The sequence below is a fragment of the Procambarus clarkii genome, chromosome 2, assembly GCF_040958095.1.
Source record: "Procambarus clarkii isolate CNS0578487 chromosome 2, FALCON_Pclarkii_2.0, whole genome shotgun sequence".
Classification (NCBI taxonomy): domain Eukaryota; kingdom Metazoa; phylum Arthropoda; class Malacostraca; order Decapoda; family Cambaridae; genus Procambarus; species Procambarus clarkii.
In genome coordinates, this window is record NC_091151.1 from 25,282,910 (window position 1) to 25,305,034 (window position 22,125).

At 43.8% G+C, this 22,125-nt stretch overlaps 1 protein-coding gene across 1 annotated transcript in view; it reads right to left on the reverse strand.

Annotated features, from left to right (window-relative positions):
- LOC138366008 (beta-1,4-galactosyltransferase 4-like) overlaps window positions 1-22,125 on the reverse strand; it is a 128,956-nt gene that overhangs the window by 42,175 nt on the left and 64,656 nt on the right. Inside the window, exons 3-4 of the mRNA XM_069326730.1 lie at window positions 11,364-11,445; window positions 1,721-1,904 (exon numbers count right to left, since the gene is read on the reverse strand). Coding sequence (XP_069182831.1) covers window positions 1,721-1,904; window positions 11,364-11,445 — 266 coding nt within the window. The remainder of the gene's footprint in view (window positions 1-1,720; window positions 1,905-11,363; window positions 11,446-22,125) is intronic.

A 22,125-nucleotide genomic window follows, 5' to 3' on the forward strand; every position in this document is an offset into this window, starting at 1 on the left:
CAAGTCGGAGAATGACTTTAGTCCTGTACAACCCGAAATGTCGTAGTTTCTTGATTTTTAGATTTGTGGGTTAGTTATGAACTCCTCAGCCACATTATTATAAAAATATAAGGTATAATAAAATTATTTATTATAAAAGTATTATGAAAAGTTATACTAAACCATCGTGCTTAGTGATAACAAATCTTTATACATTTTCTCCATGTAATAATTTCTATCATACTCTGATAGATCTAGAGTTGCTATTGATTATTTTCCTATACTTTCTTCCTCAATTGATGAGGTCTCCAAGTTTCTCTTCTGTCGCCAGATCTACCTTTTATTCTACCACAGATCTTTCAATATTATTAGTTCTGTTTATTTTTATGTTATTTGATGACATTTGCACTCTTGCTTACGTTTCAATTGTAATCCTTCCCTTGCAGCCCACACTAAACCTTCACTCTTATGGCATGTACTCTTATTTACTCTATTTATTTATGCTCTTATTTACTCACATTTTATTCGTATATAAATATTCTTTACCTGTTTTCTGGAAAAAATCTTTTATCAATATCAAAATTACATTTAATATGTCCTTGAAGATAACACTACAACACATGAAAGACTGCCTCAACACTGGAGACTGTTGTAAAATGTAAATAAACATTTTCCTTTGTAATTACACTGCTCTACGAAAGTCTAATTAGCTTTTGTTTATAGCATGTGTCTCAAATCTAGTACTGCTCCTTTTTCACCAAAACGCTTCATTTATTCAACTTACACAAAAACTGTTCTAATTATTTGAACAGACATGCCAGGGTTGAGTCTTAAGCCTACAAAACATAGTTACATTACTTCTGTAGATACTTCTATGGCATCAGTTCTTAGGAACTTGCCATTTTAGTTCTCCTTTACACATATGTGATCATAATACTCACACTTCCGTCTCTATTAGCGGTAACCTTGAAACAGTCACTCAAGGTACTCAGCACTCTACTTGTTTCCGTTCGAAACCTTTGTCGTTGTATTGGCAACGACATAACTTTGCCGTTGTGGTGGCAACAACAAAACTTTGCCGTTGTGGTGGCAACAACAAAACTTTGCCGTTGTGGTGGCAACAACAAAACTTTGCCGTTGTGGTGGCAACAACAAATCTTTGCCGTTGTGGTGGCAACAACAAAACTTTGCCGTTGTGGTGGCAACAACAAAACTTTGCCGTTGTGGTGGCAACGACAAAACTTTGCCGTTGTAGTGGCAACAACAAAACTTTGCCGTTGTGGTGGCAACAACAAAACTTTGCCGTTGTGGTGGCAACAACAAAACTTTGCCGTTGTGGTGGCAACAACAAAACTTTGCCATTGTGGTGGCAACAACAAAACTTTGCCGTTGTGGTGGCAACGACAAAACTTTGCCGTTATGGTGGCAACAACAAAACTTTGCCATTGTGGTGGCAACAACAAAACTTTGCCGTTGTGGTGGCAACGACAAAACTTTGAAATGAGAACTAAATATTATCCCCATCAGTTTTGACTTCAAATTATTTAACAGTCGTCTGTGGAGTCTTATTCTTCCCTTCCAAAAGTTATACATTATTGAGTTAATAATGTTTCCTCTGATATTACCAGATAAAAACACAAATATGACTATTAGCACATGTCTAACATTTGATGCGAACAGTCAATATTTGACTAATAGCACAAGAAGACACGAGCATCAAATGCTGGTGTCTTTTTCTCACCTATAATTGAATGTTGAGAGAGCAACAGCCAGGTGTCTTGGCTGAGGTGAACAGTGATAGAGGTGGAAGTCATTTTCAGGCAGCAGATCAACGTCGTGAAAGGCGTAGCAGTCCCACGGACCCTCCTTGCGGGCCTCCTTGAAGCCCACGTTCAGTAAACTGGCGCGATTGAAGGGTGCCGACCCTGTTAGAGCAGAGATGTGATACATAAATGTATTGTCAACGTAATACGGGAACATTACCATTACTTGTAACATGATGGTTTGTCTGTGTAGAACGAATACATTGACAGGAAAATGAGAGTAGTAGTTAGGGAAATAAAATCAATAAACTAACAGACTTTAGAAAATATGAAAACAAAATTAGGTGAATATGAATATAAAATAGCAGGTAAACTAATGACTCCTGCACTTGTTTATTAAATTCCGGAACTCTGGTCGATTCAAATGATTTCAAACATATGTATGACAACCTGGATAAATAGCAACTGGCGAGTCAACAGCAGTTGCACACATCATGCCCTTAACTCAAGACTGGAACTTTAGGCCAGAAGTTACCAGGCTTACTGAGCAGGATAAAACATCTAATAGCATGCTAAGACATAGGACGTCTACTCTCCAGCAGGATACCCGGAGAGTAGACGATAAATGAGGAGCTAGAACCATGGCAAAGGACTGCCAGCTAATAATCAGGAAGGCAGCGGTTAATATGACAGACCATTTCCCTGTTTTACAGGATGAGAACTTGAACGAAAACTATGAGAACATTAGTGGGAACGTGTAAGCAGGACAGCTGCTCATTACTACAACAAAACAAAAGGAACAGAGAGGAATTTGATTGTTCTGGGATTTAAAAGTAGAAATATGGGTAGGATTTAGTCTAGGAATACAAGAAAAAGAGTTAGTGTATGTCTTCCAGGGACCATGGGGGTGTAGTCAGTGGATGGATTGATCAACATATTGTCAGGCAGCAACATCAGGCCTATCACCCGCGTCTCAGAACTTGGACAAGATACTTACCGTGGTAGAAGCTAGAAGCTGTTGGGTAAAAGAAGCTACTTGTAATAAAGTAGTACCAGATATAATTAGGTATTATGGAGTGGTCCCAGTCACGTGGCCGGAGTCGACAGTCAGGTGTGAGTGATGTAGTGAACGCCTTGTATAAACCGAGAGTGGTCCAACTTGCTCACTCTTTCAGCCACAAATGATAAAGCTCAGATGTTTGAGAGCCACAGACATCAACAAAATTTACACTTACGTTTTTATTGTTATATACAGTTTTTTTTTTTTACAAAAATTTGATTTAAATTTAAAAATCTGCACATTGAATGCCATAATATATATATTCATGCAGGCATTTTTTAAACTTAATTTGTGTTAGTTTCAGCAATCAGAGAGACAAATATTTAACAAAAAAATAGAGCAAAAAATTGAAATATTTTAAGATTAATTTTGTAAGTAAGAAATTTAATTATTAAAATTATATTTTTTTGACAAAAATACAATGCTACACATATCAAGCAATTTAAGACGCTATTTACTGCTAGTATTGGTCTTTTATGTCTTCATCTTGCATATAAGTCGTTCCCAATCTGGCTGATATGTTGTCAGAGCGAATTAGCTTCGGCAGGTGTTGGTTTGTAAGGACAGCACGATGCCTGCCCTTCACAAACCTCATTACAGAACAAACTCTTCCTCCGACTATGGCTGAAAATTTGAGTTTTCCTCTTCATATTTTCGTAATTTACAATTTGTAAGATATTTTCCTTCACAAAGTTTTCAAATACACTAAAAACTAGATTTAATATGAAGTGTACAAGCTAGGCCCGCACTTATTCTATTCTCCCTTCCCTAAGTATCCCAGCTGTTTATATAGCCATACGTTTCTTGCTCTGGATTCAGGACGACATTTCTAGAATATTTGAATTCACTAGAATTGCTCACGAACGGCATATTAAAGGTCAAATGGTCGCATGTGACTCCCGAGCCGCGGTATGGCCACCTCTGAAATAAACTAACGTCACGAAAAGTATTGTATGAATAATACAATATCATTCATGCACATCTGGGGCTCGTTGCTTGATAAGAACCAGGGAACATGCAGACAGAACAATGGGTTCCTCCTAGAAGTCAAGGAAAAAATACAGTACAACAGGCAACATGTCAACCAGAGGCCGCCCTTCTACCACACTGTAGAAGGAAAGACATGCAGACAGGATTTCAGTAGAGACACAAGGAACTACAGGACTCAGGGTAACAGTCGACTGGAAGGACGTGGAAATTGGTGGAATGGACATTTCTGTCACAATTAAAACAACAGCACAAGAAGAGACCAATCTTGGAACAGGAATGGAGGCGACAGACCTCCGAACCTCAACTGTACACAAACCCAGAGGTGACGCTCCAACCTGCGGCAAACCCAGAGGTGACCAACCTGCGGCAAACCTAGAGGTGACCAACCTGCGGCAAACCCAGAGGTGATGCTCCAACCTTCGGCAAACCTAAAGGTGAACAACCTGCGGCAAACCCAGAGGTGATGCTCCAACCTGCAGCAAACCTAGAGGTGACCAACCTGCGGCAAACCCAGAGGTGACCCTCCAACCTGCAGCAAACCTAGAGGTGACCAACCTGCGGCAAACCCAGAGGTGACCCTCCAACCTGCAGCAAACCTAGAGGTGACCAACCTGCGGCAAACCCAGAGGTGACGCTCCAACCTGCGGCAAACCCAGAGGTGACGCTCCAACCTGCGGCAAACGGAAGCAACAGTCTTATTATCCTCCTGGACAACAACTATGTGGACGGTCCAGTTCCAGTTGAAACCAGGAAAAGAGGAGGAATATTCTCAGCGGCATCAAGAGATAGCTTCATGGTCCACATTACTATGTTTCCTCCTCAATATTTCTTAGCAAGAGTGCATAAAGACTATCATCCCTCCAGAGGGTCTTGGTAGGACGGCCGGATCTGAATGGTTGGAGGGCTCCAACGAGGCCGGTAGATATAACCCTCACAGCGATCCTCTCTCCACTACTGAAACTATTGCTTGAGAGACTGTACGACCCTACATATTTTCTTCGTAAAATTGCTGACTTTAACCAACCATATCAGGAAGGAGCCAACCTTTTCTCTCTAGATGTCTCGGCCTTGTACCCAAACACACCTCAAGTGGCAGCAACCCGTTAAGTAACAGCTTTCTTTGAGGAACACAAAAGGAGAAATTGCAGACGACCTACCAGACGCCGGAGTAGACGTTTCCCCTGGGAGGGTGCTAGTGGGACGGTGCTTGCGCCATGTCTTAGACTGTAACCTAAAGGACACGCTCCTGTGTTCTGACAATAGCTTACCGACAGATTAAAGGAACAGCGATTGGAGTGTGTGTGAGGTAGAGGTCAATATTTTTCACACATGGGCTAATGGTTTCCGCCCAGATTGGAGTTTTACAGTCGAATCTATCCCTAAGGAGCTACCCTTCCTCGACACCTGTGTATAACTTGAATGAGAAAGAGACTCCAAACTAAAATGGTTTAAAAAGATTCTAACCTGCATTCTTATCTCTTGCATACTTCCTGTCATCCAGCATCCTTAAAGATATCTCTCGCCTATTCGTTAGTTATCCGAATAAAACGGATAACGAGTGTTAACAGCGAACTCAAGAAGGATTGTTATATAATTTGGTCGTGTTTCCCGAACAGAGAGGATTCTACCGGAAGAGGCACAAAAACTTTCTACACTACAGAAGCGCGACCTTTTGAGGACCGGACGACAGCAGATTCCCCTCTCCAGGATGGTGCTCCCTTCAACGTGTATTCCTACAGCATCAAGAATCTTCAGGGAGGAGATAACCAAACTTTGGCAATGGATGGAGGGCCCCTTTAAGGAGCACACAGCTTGGCTACATTTCCCTTCGGATCTCCCCTCTGATATCCTGGAAAATGGGAGCCTCTTTACAGGATATAAGGGTAAGGCCCGTTTCCCTGCTCACCCACAGTTGAAAGGGGGAGAACATGAATAGGAGCCAAATCTATTATAACCTAACCTAACCTGGGATCTCTTTGGTTTTGACTAACACATGTGATTTCTGGAGCTTCTAACAATTAGAAGCTACAGAAATTACATGCATTACAGTCAACCTCGTTATTCAAGCTCGTTCTGACAGTTCCTGCGACGGCGCAGGAACCAACTGTATTGGCGTTTGTCTTTCCATTGGAGGATTTCGGTGCCGTGGAGAGGAGAGACCTGCTGCATGGGTAACAGCTTCTCCACCGTATCAACCTACCCTGGATTTGCGCCCTGGAGAGGACACTCCAGACCGACAACCAGAGCGCAACTCCATAGTCTCCTGAGACTGACAGATGCCCACTTACTTACTTAACAATTAGGAGTGACTTCGACGTCGACCAAGCTCACGAGGCTCGTGACATCACCCTAACAAGAGAAATTCAGAATAAAAACATTTGCATATTAGACAAAATCCATTGAAAGATTTCAGATTCTTGAAGCCTTCAAATAAAAGTAGAACAACACACCATAAATACTCCAATAGCGGAACAATTAACTCTACCCACCATAAGAGTGAGAGCGAGACCGGAACGTGAAGATGCCAACGATGACGTCACGGCCCAAGACGCCATGCACACTACACGTGACTAATATTATTATGTATAGGTTATTTCCTCATGCCTCTTACCTTTACACCTTACTCGTCACCTAATTGTATGCATCTGACCTCCCAGCAATATAAATTCGACATGTTCTCTCCTGTCTCTCTCTCACAGCCCCGCTTCTGTGCCAGTTAAGTCCACTACGAGCTCACCATAGCCTGTGCTGCTTGGAACTTTTGTTATGAGTAGCTGAATCTAAAACTCCTGTCTCTGACCTCGAATAACTGGAGAAACCAAAGCAATACTCCACAAGGCAACAACAACCGAACAGATCAGGGGAGCAAAATGAGTACACCTGCTATTGCCTCCAAGACATCCCAAGCACAAATGACGACCCCCTTGATATTCTAATGCCCTAGTACCTGAATGTAGCAAAGACACCACGACCCAACCCAGATTCTCCTCACCTACCTAGAAAAAAGAAAAGGAGATAAAGATATATCAAGTGTCTACTGTTCCAATGATTATTGCCTCCCTGACAGACCTTCAGCAAGATGCTTGACAAAGTATTCCAAGCACTGGAACAGACCAACCCTCACTTAAAGAAGGAAATGTTAACAGAGGACCAAAAACAATCTATTGAACTTGTTTTTTCCACAAGTTTACAAGCCCTACCTGTAATGGTCTATGAAGTCGAAGAAGGTGACGAAGCTTAATGGTTTCAGCGCCCAGTGGCAGTCTCCACTCTAACTAAGACGACACAAGCAGTCGGGAAAATCAGCACATAATAAACTACAAACGAGTCAATGGTTTTGAGTCCTTGGTGGACTCTACTATAACATAATAATGGCCAATACCAACACTCATGATTATACATTGGATTATCAAAGGATTCAAAAACAAAACACAAACACTCAGAGCAGTGCTTCTCAAGGACAACATTGATATCGTTTTACTTCAAGAAACCTTTACAAGGACTGAAAGAAGTATCAATATCACAGGATATCAAGGTTTCCACTCCCCAATTGCACAAGGTGGCACCAGAGGCACTTCAATACTTGTAAGAAATCATATCAATGCCACAGCAATCAGAGACCTGCCTAACTGTGGTGAGGACGTCGGAATTATTCGAGTTAATCTCACTATGAGGAATTCAATCCTATACATCTTCAATGTATACAGGAGCCAATGTGAACACGATATGGATCTCTCTGCAATCTCTGAAATAACAGTCACCAAACCAACTATCATATCGGGTGACTTAAATGCTCATAATAAATTACTTGATTCACCAAAAACCGAAGCCAACAAAAGACATTGGAAACCTTTAGGATGAACAGGCCAAAGCTGCAGAAAGAATGGCTCTTAATTGATTTGAATGGAAAGCCAAACCACTGCACCAAAATGATTTTACTGACAGAAAACCCATAGAATGCCTTACCTCCCACCTGGATCAAATCTATGACAAACCAGGAATCCTTATTTTTCTGGACCTTGAAAAAGCCTTAGAGCTAGCCAATGCTCCAGCTACACTGTGCTGCCTTGTGGATAAGAAAATCAAGGGACACGCTCTTGCATTTGCCAAAGTATAATCAACAGAGAACCTAAAGTCAAATTCCAAGGAAAAACATCCTCCTCAAAGAGGCTGGAAAATGGGACTCCGCAGGGAGGAATACTAAGCCCCGTCCTCTTCAACTGTCTCATGGAACAATTCATGAAGCTCAAGTTACCAAAAGCCAAACTGCTTAACTATGCAGACGACTTTGTGGTTATCATCAATGGCAAAGGCGCTATGAAGGCACAAAAATGCCTAGATATCATCAGCAGGGAAGTGGAACACATAGCAGTTCCTTAGTTTATGCTCAGAACGCATAAACAACAAATGCAAAGCAATGGCCATTTTTTCACGGATATTCCTGCGCGGGCCCTAAGCCCCTGGCTCGCCCACTAAGTGTTGCTTGTTTCTGTTTTACTTGGGCGGAGTATGAGTAGTTATGATTCGTATGGTCGCTTCAGTAAGATTTTGCCATATGCGTTTAACAACTTCCTCTGCTCTGTTGAATCTAAGTTGAAATCTTAATGGATTTGTAACTGTGCACTGTGTTAGATAATGTTCCAGTGGTCTGTCGGGCTTTTCTCCACAGTGCCAATGGCCGTTAAAATGAGAACTCAAGGCATCAGAGCTGCAATTCAAGGAAAGGAAATTGAGTGGGTCACTAAAATTTTCAATACTTTGGTGTCATAATAGACACCTAGTTGTAATTAACTCAAGAAATTTAATATCTTCTGCAACGTTACAAAACCAGAAACTCAGCTTAGCATTCCCTGACAAGTTTTAGAGATGGTGCATCTCTACCAGTACTCAAAATGTACTACGTTCAAGCAGTTAGGTCACTCATTGACTATGCTGCTCCTGCTCATACATCCCCTAGCGATAACCAGTGGGAGAAACTGGAGTGTATCAAAACGATGCCTTCAAAACAATACTGCGAGCACCTATTCTCTCATGGCGAGAGAATCTAAGAATGGAAACCATCTTGCCAGCCTTAGAAAACAAAATTAAACAAAAAATATCCACCAAAACAGTAAAACGTGGTGGAACCACCGCCAGACTGCCAATCAAAGATTGCGTAAACAGATTACTGCATAGAAACCTTCAATATAGAACAAGTACTTGGACGGAAAATCTGGTCAAGATTGAAACGAAAGATTGAGAAAGTGGACTTGAAACTGACTATTAGAGAAAAAGGAGAAGATCGCCTATATCAACATTTTCGGCAAACTCCTCCATGGGAAAAACCGAGTTTAAAGGTAATCACTGAAGGATTACCAGTTAGAAAATCAGCTTGTGACTCCAAGAGGTTCAAAGCAGTAAAAGAACAACAAATGGAAACCATCTCATGACCGACAACCACTCACATCTTCACACATGGATCAGTTGATAAAAAAAAAAGATTCTGCTGGGGCAGCAGGTTACACTAAGAACCATGAAACTCACTAGAGCATGAACAGTAGGTACTCAACATTGCAAACATAATTATATTCCCTGACAGAGGCTATAAATTAAGAATAATTTACAAGATGCCATCATTCATACCATCTCTAAATCTTCGTTTCAGGCATTGTTATTCATCCAGCACAGAGATAATATACAACTTATCACATAAATCCTACATCTAGGAAAAGAAGCACACTATCTTTTTACAGCCAGCTTGGGGCCAGTAACAGGGTTCTTTCTGTTAACGTTTCTCATAACTTCTCCTTGATCCTACCCAAAGTCGATAGTAAGTTTTCAAGAATTGGTGGTAGCAAGTAACAGTGCAAGGAATAAAGGGGGAATAAACAACACGCAATTACACCTTCACCAATACATTATCACCTTCACCAATATATATCTCTAATTATAACTACACATTTACACTGTCGCTTTCACTCAGGACACTCAGTAGATCCGTAGTGTTCATCAAGCCCTAGTGAGTCCACTATCTTCACATATACATTATCTACACTCAATGGCAATCACTGGCGAATACACCTTCGACATGGGCCAGTCTACGCATCGTATCATCACAATGCCCTAGTACCCCACATCTGCTCTCAAGAAATTCACTGGCAAAGGGCTTCAGCCACAAGCTGACAGAGGTCCTAAATAATCATGTACAGGGTTAGCTAACACCCTGGCAGAAGTCTCTAGCAATACACTAGCAGCACTTCTCAACAGATGCACTACCGTCATCTCGTAACTCTTCTTGGCCAATTCCCAGGTACGTCTGTCCATACAACACTACATAAATCCAGCAACTAACACACTGCTACTATCGACGGCGGTCACTTTGTCCTCTCACAGGACCAAGTCAAGAGTTCTGGACTGCCCAAGGTGAACTGTCCTCCTCATCGCAATCGCCTCCTTACGTGACCACTGTGAACATAAAACGTCATTAACTAGACAGTCAGTATATTGGGTGACCTTAGGATAACACCCTTCTACCGGGGAATTGAAATTGTAATTGCTTTCACAACCTAGATGGCGTTGATATCGGTACGCAACCCACCAGAGGTCATCATCATCGACCTCACCATCTAACTGAGGTATGAAACAGGAGTCTTTCACCGGCGCCACACCACCACCAACAGATGACGTTGACTACATCGCACCTAATACCTGGGAGTTGGAATGCAGGTCCATAAATGGCACTGAAAATACCACTCCCCACTCCAACAACGGTGTCGATACCGAAACAGCTGTCAATCACCCTAAATTGGATACCAAGTCACATTGGCATAGTTGGTAATGAAAAGGCAGACTCACTAGCAAAAACTGCCACTGCTCTACCTGTTGTACAGGTAAAAATACCTCCACGTTTCTCACAGATTAAGGAGAAAATCAAGAAGAAAATGCTCCCAACTATCAAAAGTCGCCACAGAGCCAAATTAGCGGAAGGAAGATCCACTGCGATGTGTAATGAACAAGCCACTGGGTTCTCCTCTTTCATGCCTGGCAAAAAATATCCAAAGACATTGCAGTAGCCATACACAGACTCAGACTTGGTTACAAGTGCTGCTGGGAGGTAATAAACCCAATAGTTAGAGAGTGTCTTATCTTTGCAACAGAAGCAGAGGCGCCACTATTACATTACTTACTGGACTGTGAAGCATCTGAAGCCCTGCGCATCAAACTCATCATTCAACCAACAAGAGCAGCTGCATTAAATGCAAAATCCACATCGACTACAATGGTAAAAAAAATAGTTGAAGAATGTGACACACTTGTGAACATTGTGCATCTACATCCGCCACCAAGATAATGTTAATAAAGCAAACCTTCATTGAAAACTTTGACCCAAATAACACAGTAACAAGGTTATCGTAAATGTAAATCTATATAAACAAAAATGGAAATGTTCATTGTTCAAATAATTTAGATTTTTTTAGTTAACCTCAAACACATATGACATTTGGAGAGATCCTCTTCCAATTAAACTAAGAGGCAAGAGCACTAGTCAGAGGGATAGAAGCCCTCAACAAGGAAATATTAGCATCACTAACCTTCCTGCTCGACAAAGTAGATGGAGTAGTTAAGCTGCTGGCGCTGAAGGAACGGGTGCATGTGATTTAGGAAGGCCCCAATCTGGTAAAAAAAAAAAAATCAGTCAGGGTTGATGAATATGTATTATTAAGTTCTTATTGGTATCATATAGTTGTCATTGGGATTAAAACTTTCAAACCCATTAATTGAGGTGCACAGGTTGTTATATAAACATCAGTATATTATTAATAGCATTGTTCACATGTGGTTGCACACTCTCGTTATAAGTCTTGTTAGACTTATAATTTTCATAAGTGTTATAAGTCTTCAATCATGTCAAATAGATGTTAGTGGTTTCCGCATGTGTTCGGACCATGTAATATAGTGTCATCGCGGCTGCAACAGACATTGTCTGTACACGTGTTGACAAGGTTACTATACGCCTTCACTGGTGTGACGCAGATAATACACATTGTCTGTACACGTGTTGACAAGGTTACTATACGCCTTCACTGGTGTGACGCAGATAATACACATTGTCTGTACACGTGTTGACAAGGTTACTATACGCCTTCACTGGTGTGACGCAGATAATACACATTGTCTGTACACGTGTTGACAAGGTTACTATACGCCTTCACTGGTGTGACACAGATAATACACATTGTCTGTACACGTGTTGACAAGGTTACTATACGCCTTCACTGGTGTGACGCAGATAATACACATTGTCTGTACACGTGTTGACAAGGTTACTATACGCCTTCACTGGTGTGACACAGATAATACACAGCGGACACGTCAACATGCAGGTACTTGGGTTCTATTGCTAGTGGTCCAGATATTGTGGACTCTCCGCTGTTATATAAATAATTATATATCATTCCTGGTGTTATGTCGGCATTATTATTACCACTCATGTGTTATTCGGGGAGCATTATATCATCCCTGGCGTTACACAGGCAGCATTATAATATTCCTGGTGTTATGCAGGTATAATATGACTACACATGTGTTATATGGGGAGCCTAATGCTATCCCTGGTGTTATAATGGGAGCATTATACCATCCCTGGTGTTATACAGGGAGCATTATACCATCCCTTGTGTTATATGGCGAGCTTTCTACCATCTTTGGTGTTATACAGACATTATTATGACCATGTTATATGAGGAGCATTATACCATCCTTTTTTGTTATACGGGGAGCATTATACCATCCCTGGTGTTATGAAGGCATTATTATGACTACACATGTGTTATATGGGGAGCCTAATGCTATCCCTGGTATGATAATGGGAGCATTATACGATCCCTGGATGTCATGCAGGGAGCATTATACTATCCCTGGTGTTATACAGGGATCCTTGGTGTAATGAAGGCATTATTATGACCACACCTGTGTTATACGGGTAACATTGTACCATCCATCATGTTATACAAGAAGCATTATACTACTCCTGGTGTCATTCAGGGAGTATTATATCATCCCTGGTATTATGCAGGCATTATTATAACCACATGTGTTATATGGGGAGCATTATTCCATCTCTGGTGTTATAATAGGAGCATTATACTATCTTTGGTGTAATGCTGTCATTATTATGACCACACATGTGGTCATAATAATGCTGGGTCTAGAGGTTCTGCAGGGTCCTCAGAGAGGCTACCAGCCTGCTTCAGGTGTAGTACAGAGGTGGCCCTTCAGGTCCTCGTTCTCGTGTACGACCTCGTGCCTCTGGCGCCTTACAGCCAGCTGCTCCGGATAGATGGGACTCGACCGCCTGGGAAGGCAGCTCATCTAAGGAAAGGACAACCCTGATCTCAAACATCCGCTGCCTTGGGGCCATACCCAGTTTTGGGACGGGATTCAGGAGTCAACCTCGGGGAAAAATCTGGAGCTAGTGACCCTAAGGCAGATGTTGGCTTCAATCTCGTTCTGGCCGCTCCTGTGACGGTGCTGGACGCAAGCACATTGCCATTTGCCTTTCCACTGGACAATTGTAGCAACGTGGAGAGGGTGGAGCTGCTGCATGGGCTAACAGCTTCTCCATATCAACCATCCATGGTGTTATGCAGGCATTATTATGAACACACATGTGTTGTATGATAAACATCATACCAACCCCTGGTGTTATATGGGGAACATTTACCATCCTTGGTGTTACACTGCGAACATTATACCATCCCAGGTGTTATACAGGGAGCATTATACCATCCCAGGTGTTATACAGGGAGCATTATACCATCCCTGGTGTTATACAGGGACCATTATACCCAGGTGTTATACAGGGACCATTATACCATCCCTGGTGTTATACGGGGACCATTACATCATTATTGGTGTTATACTGAGAGTATTATACCATTCCAAGTGTTATACGGGGAAAATTATACCATCCCTGGTGTTATACTGGGAACATTATACCATCCCTGGTGTTATACTGGGAACATTATACCATCCCTGGTGTTATACGGGGGAAAATTATACCATCCTTGGTGTTATACGGGGAAAATTATACCATCCCTGGAGTTATTCGGCGAGCATTATACCATCACTGGTGTTATATGGAGAACATTATACCATCCTCGGTGTTATACGGCGAACATTATACCCTCACTAGGGTATAATGTTCATTATACAGGGAACATTATACCATCCCTGTTGTTACACTTCTTGAGGGTTTAGTGAAAGACTTGCGCAAGGATAAGAATCAATTGGAAACAAACTGCAAAGCCATGAAAGAAGAAAATAAACTCTTAAAAATAGCTTTGGAAGAAGTTAAAGTAAATTTAAACATAAATGACTACAATAGGTTAGGTAAGGAAATTCAACAGGAGAAACAGTTTTTGTCAGCACAGATGGAGGAAGTTACACAGGGAATAGAACAGTGCAAGAAAGATATGCAACTCACCTATGCACAAGTTGCCAAGGAGAAGGAAAAAATAGAAGAAGCAGTAAAGGAAGTCAAACACTGCAGCAACCAAGATAAAACAAACATTAGGCTGGAAGTGAGAAAAGAATTGGCATTCTAACCCGAAGTTGGTGCAAAACACAGTTGATCGGAGTAAGTCCCTGATCATTTTTGGCTGCAAAGAAAAGGAGACAACATCTAGGTCAGAAAGAGCTGTAGAGGAAGCAAAAGTAGTAGATGAAATTGTTGGCCTCGTGGAAGGTCATACAACCATAGAGAATGTGTGCGACTACAGGAGAATAGGCAGATATGTAAGAGGGAAAAATCAACCTTTGAGGATCACCCTAAATGGTGCCAAACAGATGGAAGAAGTACTAAGCCATGCTAGAAAATTACAAAGTGATGAGGATGGGAAAGTGTGGTCGTTAAGACGAGATCTTTCAAAAGAAGATAGAGAGAACCTGAAACTGAACCTCGCCGAGGCAAAACGTTTAAATGAGAGCAGGAATGAAGAAGAAATCAATTCTTTTTTCTACAAAGTGATAGGGGTAGGCAGGCCAGTAAAGTGGTACATAAAGGCAAACCAACAAAATCATTAGAGAGAGGGGGAGTGAAAAATAAGAAGAGGGGGAACAAGTTCCTCAAGATTGCATACACCAACATAGATGGAGTAAAATCGAAGATACTGGAGTTAAGTGATGTAATACAGCTGCAGACACCAGACATTGTTGCACTCACGGAGACAAAACTTGAAGATATTATTTTAAATGAGGTCATTTTCCCAAGGGGCTACTCAATTTGGAGACGGGACAGAAAAATTAGGAAAGGCAGTGGGGTTGCTGTGCTGGTGAAAGAACACTTAAAGGTGAAGGAAATAATGGCTGCCAATCCACAAGAAGTTGACATAATAGCACTAGAGATCTGCCATGAGGATGATAAACTAATGATCATAAATGCATACAGTCCACCGCCAAGCAGCACATGGTCAAAGGAGGACCTAGATAGTAAACGAGAAGGTCTTATAACAATAATGAGAGAGATCATAGCGAGAGTGGATAACGATAGTTCACGACTGTTGATAGTCGGCGACTTCAACTTGAAATCCATAGACTGGGAAGCATATGAAGCTAAAACAGAAGATTTTTGGACCTGTAAATTTGTAGACCTCATCCTGGAAACATTCTCGTATCAACATGTTAAACAAGCTACGAGGATGAGGGAAGGGGACGTTCCCTCCATGCTAGATTTGATATTTACCAGGAAGAAGGAAAAAATATTTGACATTCAGTACCTTCTTCCCTTGGTAAAAGTGACCATGTCTTTTTGGGAATAAAGTATGCAATGCGTTATAATCTGGAAGAAAATATGAAGGTTGATGCAATTGAAAAACCTGACTTTAGGAGAGAACATTATGGCAACCTTAGAAAAATTTTTAGTGATTATAATTGACAGACTTGTTGCTAGGCAAGGAAGTGAATGAGATGTATGTCAAGTTTTGTGAAATATATGATAAAGACACCAAAAAAATTATACCAAAACAGAGATGCAGAACTAGGAAACAGGATTGGTTCAACAGAAATTGCGAGAGGGCCAGAGACCAAAAGACACAAAAATGGAATCAATACAGGATTAGGCCAAACCTCCAAACATACCAGCAATTCAAAAATGCGAGAAACAACTACACGGCAGTGATTAGAGAGGCAGAAAGAAATTTTGAAAAAGGGATTGCAGACAAATGTAAAACAGAACCTGGTCTATTCTATAAATTCATAAACAACAAATTGCAGATAAAGGATAATATTCAGAGGTTGAAAATGGGAAATAGATTCACGGAAAATTAAAAGGAAATGTGTGAAACATTAAACGAAAAGTTCTAAAGTGTGTTTGTACAAAATCAAATCTTCAGGGAACCAGATCCAATAAGAAATCCAGAGAACAACATAGAGCACATAGAAGTGTCTAAAGACGAAGTGGAAAAAATACTCAAGGAGCTAAATAAGAACAAAGCAGTTGGTCCAGATGGAGTTTCACCATGGGTTCTGAGAGAATGTGCACCTGAGCTCAGCATTCCACTTCAACTGATTTTTCACGTATCCCTGTTTACAGGAGCTGTTACTGATGTGTGGAAAAAGGCTAACATAATTCCAATCTACAAAAGTGGAAGCAGGGAAGATCCACCTTAATTATAGACCGGTATCATTGACAAGTGTAATAGTCAAAATATTGGAAAAAATAATTAAAATAATGATGGGTAGAACACCTCGAGAGAAATTATATAATATCAGACAGACAGTACGGTTTTCGATCTGGAAGATCCTGTGTATCGAATTTACTCAGTTTCTATGATCGAGCAAAAGAGATATTACAGGAAAGAGATGGTTGGGTTGACTGCATCTATCTGGACCTAAAAAAGGCTTTCGACAGAGTTCCACATAAGAGGTTGTTCTGGAAACTGGAAAATATTGGAGGGGTGACAGGTAAGCTTCTAACATGGATGAAAAATTTTCTGACTGATAGAAAGATGAGGGCAGTAATCAGAGGCAATGTATCGGACTGGAGAAATGCCACAACTGGAGTACCACAGGGTTCAGTTCTTGTACCAGTGATGTTTATTGTCTACATAAATGATCTACCAGTTGGTATACAGAATTATATAAACATGTTTGCTGATGATGCTAAGATAATAGGAAGGATAAGAAACTTAGATGATTGTCATGCCCTTGAAGATGACCTGGACAAAATAAGTATATGGAGCACCACTTGGCAAATGGAATTTAATGTTAATAAATGCCATGTTATGGAATGTGGAATAGGAGAACATAGACCTCACACAACCTATATATTATGTGAGAAATCTTTAAAGAATTCTGATAAAGAAAGAGATCTAGGGGTGGTTCTAGATAGAAAACTATCACCTGAGGACCTCATAAAGAATATTGTGCGAGGAGCCTATGCCACACTTTCTAACTTCAGAATTGTTTTTATTTACATGGATGGCGATATACTAAAGAAATTGTTCACGACTTTTGTTAAGTCAAAGCAAGAATATGCCGCGGTTGTGTGGTGCCCATATCTTAAGAAGCACATCAACAAACTGGAAAAGGTGCAAAGACATGCTACTAAATGGCTCCCCGAACTGAAGGGCAAGAGCTACGAAGAGAGGTTAGAGGCATTAAATATGCCAAAATTAGAAGACAAGAAAAAGAGGTGATATGATCACTACATACAAAATAGTAACAGGAATTGATAAATTCGATAGGGAAGATTTCCTGAGACCTGGAACTTTAAGAACAAGAGGTCATAGATTTAAACTAGCTAAACACAGATGCCGAAGAAATATAAGAAAATTCACTTTCGCAAACAGAGTGGTAGACGGTTAGAACAAGTTAGGTGAGAAGGTGGTGGAGACCAAGACCGTCAGTAGTTTCAAAGCGTTATATGACAAAGAGTGCTGGGAAGACGGGACACCACGAGCGTAGCTCTCATGCTGTAACTACACTTTGGTAATTACACGGAGAACATTATACCACCCCTGGTGTTATACAAGGAGCATCATGCCATCCCTGGTATTATATGGAGAACATTATACCATTCCTGATGTTATATGGAGAACATTATGCCATCACTGGTGTTATACAGGGAGCATCATACCATCACTTGTGTTACACAGGGAGCATCATACCATCACTGGTGTTATACAGGGAGCATCATACCATCACTGGTGTTATACAGGGAGCATCATACCATCACTGGTGTTATATGAGAAGCATCATACCATCACTGGTGTTATACAGGGGGAGAGCATTATACCATCTCAGGTGTTATATGAGGAGCATTATGTTAGCCATTATATTCCAAATCGGTTGGTGTATAGCCAATCCTGAGGCCAGTGAGCCATGACCTGAAGAGCAGTGCCGTAGCCGCTTCCATGTAGTCCCCAGTACTACACAGACTGAGATTAGAGCAGGACCCTGGTGCGCTGGATATATATTTTCTTTGCTACAACTATTAAAGCCCAAGAAGTACAGGCTGTGTGTCTCTTCAGACCCAAGCACGATCTAATCAACAACTGAATTAAACACAAGGAACGAATACTGGTAGCAGCCCGTGGGACAGAAATTTTTTATCAAGCCGGAACCCAGTGTCTACTCAAACCACCGCCACAGCTAACTCGAGCCACCTGCCACAGATACACTAGTGTGTCATCAATATTCATACCAGTCCAAGGGCCCTATAATTAACCACCACTCTACGTCAACGTCTCAAGTACGGCACTATATCTAGCAACAAGAATATTACTTCATCAGGGAGAGAGAGAGCACAGTTCCCGCCCCCAGCCATTTTGAATTTCCGGCGTTTGTTGCCACCCCAGTCCACTTGCTCCAGGTGTTTTTCGTCTATACTCTTTAGCTACTGTCATCGCCGCCAAGTGTCGACTCCAGCTTCTATTGCATGTACTGCTCACTGGATGTGTGTGCAGTTATCTGAACAGTTGATATAATCCTGTGTTTCACTAACGACGCCATCATCGACGCAATTACCGACGCCACATTGATGTCACATCGACGTCATCACTGACGCGACACCGATGCCATTACCGACGCAACTGTTCTAGTACTCATCAGTGAACATCTGTCTACACTTCAACATACCACCTGTGCTTTTTCGCCGGTATCATCGCCTCTACAATAATTGCCGTCGTCTATCCATGACGTCACAGCAGTCCGTGACGTCAGCTCAGCTTCATGACACCGCCACTAGGAGTCCCACTCTCGCCTTCAGATGTAAACAAGAGTTGCGTGGTGACCGCCGGCCAGGTCGGACGTTCCTGAGGTTTCTCCGCTCCTGGCTAGTGTTTCCGTTGGGTGATTGCTTGTTTGCCCTGCTGGTGGTGGTTTGCCACTGACAGGGTGACGTTTGCTTAGCCATGGGGACGTCTCGCCCTCCAATGAAGAGGACGCTGTCGGCTGGTCTTCATGACACCGCCACTAGGAGTCCCACTCTCGCCTTCAGATGTAAACAAGAGTTGCGTGGTGACCGCCGGCCAGGTCGGACGTTCCTGAGGTTTCTCCGCTCCTGGCTAGTGTTTCCGTTGGGTGATTGCTTGTTTGTCCTGCTGGTGGTGGTTTGCCACTGACAGGGTGACGTTTGCTTAGCCATGGGGACGTCTCGCCCTCCAATGAAGAGGACGCTGTCGGCTGGTCTTCATGACACCGCCACTAGGAGTCCCACTCTCGCCTTCAGATGTAAACAAGAGTTGCGTGGTGACCGCCGGCCAGGTCGGACGTTCCTGAGGTTTCTCCGCTTCTGGCTAGTGTTTCCGTTGGGTGATTGCTTGTTTGCCCTGCTGGTGGTGGTTTGCCACTGACAGGGTGACGTTTGCTTACCCATGGGGACGTCTCGCCCTCCAATGAAGAGGGCGCTGTCGGCTGGTCTCGCGTTTACGGTGCCGGTGGACCATCCATTGGTTGGTGTCGCCCTAGTGGACGTGCTGCATGTGCAGCTATCTGACCTGGTGGGCATCCAGCTGCTTCAGGGCCACCGTGCTGTGGTCAAGTTCCGCCTCCAGGCTGCCTTTCAGGCGTTTCTCGAGTGGTGTGAGGGGCGTGTTTACCCTCTCCCTGATTCTGCTGGCTCCATTAAGGTGGTGAATCTTAGTGTCACCTTGACGTCTGTGGCGGTGCATGGTGCCCCCTTCGAATTTCAGGACGACTTTTTAACCTCCTGTTTCGAACGATTTGGGACAGGGTTAAGTATTCGTTGGAACAAGGTCGTTGCCGGGCACTGTGTTGGTATGCTTGACGGCTCCCGCACCCTGACGATGTCGCTGAAGTGTAGTGTCCCATCGTCGATGTCCGTGTTGGGTTACACACTCTGCTGCCAGTACCGGGGTCAACCGCGCACCTGTTATCTGTTTGGTCACGAGGGTCATCTGGAAGCGACTGGTCGGGTGCATGTTCTTCGTGCAGAGGATTTTCTGCCCCTGTTGCGTTTGGATGGTTCTGAGGACGGTGTGGGTGCTGTGCCTGAGGCGCCTGATTGCCTGTCTGCTGCTCCACCTGTTGAGGCGAGTTCTACGGCCCGTGCGACACAACAGGTGACTGCTGTGGCCCCTGGGGTTGTGAAGCCGGTGTGTGTGGGTGTCGGGCCGTCGCCTGCGCTGCGTGTAGTAAATGGTGTCCCGGTGGAGGTCATGTCCCGCCCCCGCCTGTGGATGTGATACCGGCTCCTGGGGACGCGGGTTCTGCTGTTTTGGAAGGGGTGCTTCGGCATGGTGAGGTGCCTGCCGTGTCTGTGTGTGTTGACGACTGTAGTTCTGCTCTTTCCATCCCTTTGCAGAAGCGTGCGCGTCGGTGTTCTGAGGCTGTTTCCGTGGATGATGTAGACAGTGTGAGTGATGTGGCCTCTGTGGACTCTTCGGACGGTGCGGGTGTGGCCTGGGTGGATGTAAAGATGGTGGCCGTGCCTGCGGAGGGGCCTGCTGGGCATGGTGTGGTGCAGCCTGTCTCGAAGCGTTCACGGCGGGCTCGGAGTGTGTCTACCTTTTGTGGTGTGCCTTGGGAGATGGTTGGGGAGTATGGTGATCTGGCGCCCCCCGCCGAGGATGATAGTACTGTGCGGGGCTCCGAAGTTCCTACCTGTGTCCTCCCTCCTTCGTCACCTGCTGTTGGATCTCCTCAGTGGGGGGTTGTTCTTGATGATCGGGACCTCGTCGTGATGTTGCGGAAAGATGTGCGCCGGGGGGCCTCGGCTCCTGTGCCCGGTGGTGGGGTCGATGCCGCGCCTGCATCCCCTGCTGTTCCCCCTCCTTCCTTCCTCCGGTCTGGGGGTTGCCTAGTCCCGTCTGCTGGGGTCGTGCCCTGTGAGGGTCCGGAGTTGGGCCCTTATCGGGATGCCCGGGTGCTTCCGGTCCCGTGGTGCTCGTCCACTATCTGGGTATCGTCGGAGAAGGAGTTTGTTTATAGGGTGCCGGATAGGATGTCTCAGCCGAGGGCGCTACCTGGTAGCCGGCTGCCTGCCGACCTGTGGGTGATTTGGGAAGCATACTGCTTGCGCTTTCTGATACGCAAGTTTCCGGAGAAGTATTAGTTGCCGTCTTGCATACACTGCTACGCCATGCGTGGATCAGCTGCCGCCGTGACCACGACGCCCCGCCCCCCAGTATGGGGTGTCTCCCTCTAACGTCCGCCTCTGTTTTTGTCGCCATTCCTCTCTCTACGGCCCGTCACATCTCCCGCTTTTGACTTTCTTCTCCTCCTAACCGTCAACGCGTCTCCTTACATCTGTCCTAGTGCAGTCATCGGGAGGGTTAACCCTTCATGCAAACTGCACCTATTCTCAAGAAGAAGATGTATACAAAGCCTCCACTCAGCTCTCCTGGTCCTGGTCGGCTCCTGGTTCAACCTTGAAGCCGAGCGGACGTCTGGGCACCTCCTCCGCCTGGGAGCCGCCTGTTCACATCTTGTTTTCGCGTTTTGGTTTTGCTGCTGCCGTTTGGCATCCCTTTTCAACGGTCCGGTTGTACAACGCCTGGCGTACATATCGCCTTGGGTCACGGGATTGTTGTTAGATTTTTTTTTTGCCGTGTTCTGGCTGGTTCTCCCGGCGGGGTGACGGTGTTCGGGGGCCGGCTTGGCCGAGAGGTGCCGGGGATTGGCCGGTCTTGGTGGGTTCCTGGCGGGCCCTCAGTCGTGGTGGGCGGCCGACTTCTGCTCTGCTGGAGGACATTGGATGACTTTTTGCGTTTTAGTTGGGGGCCGAGTTTTGGTTTTGCTACCTGGTGTTCTCTGTGTGGCACGGGGCCGGTGCTTGTCATCCTGAGGGACTCCTGGGGCTCCCCAATCATCTGCCCGTCTGTGCGTTTATTT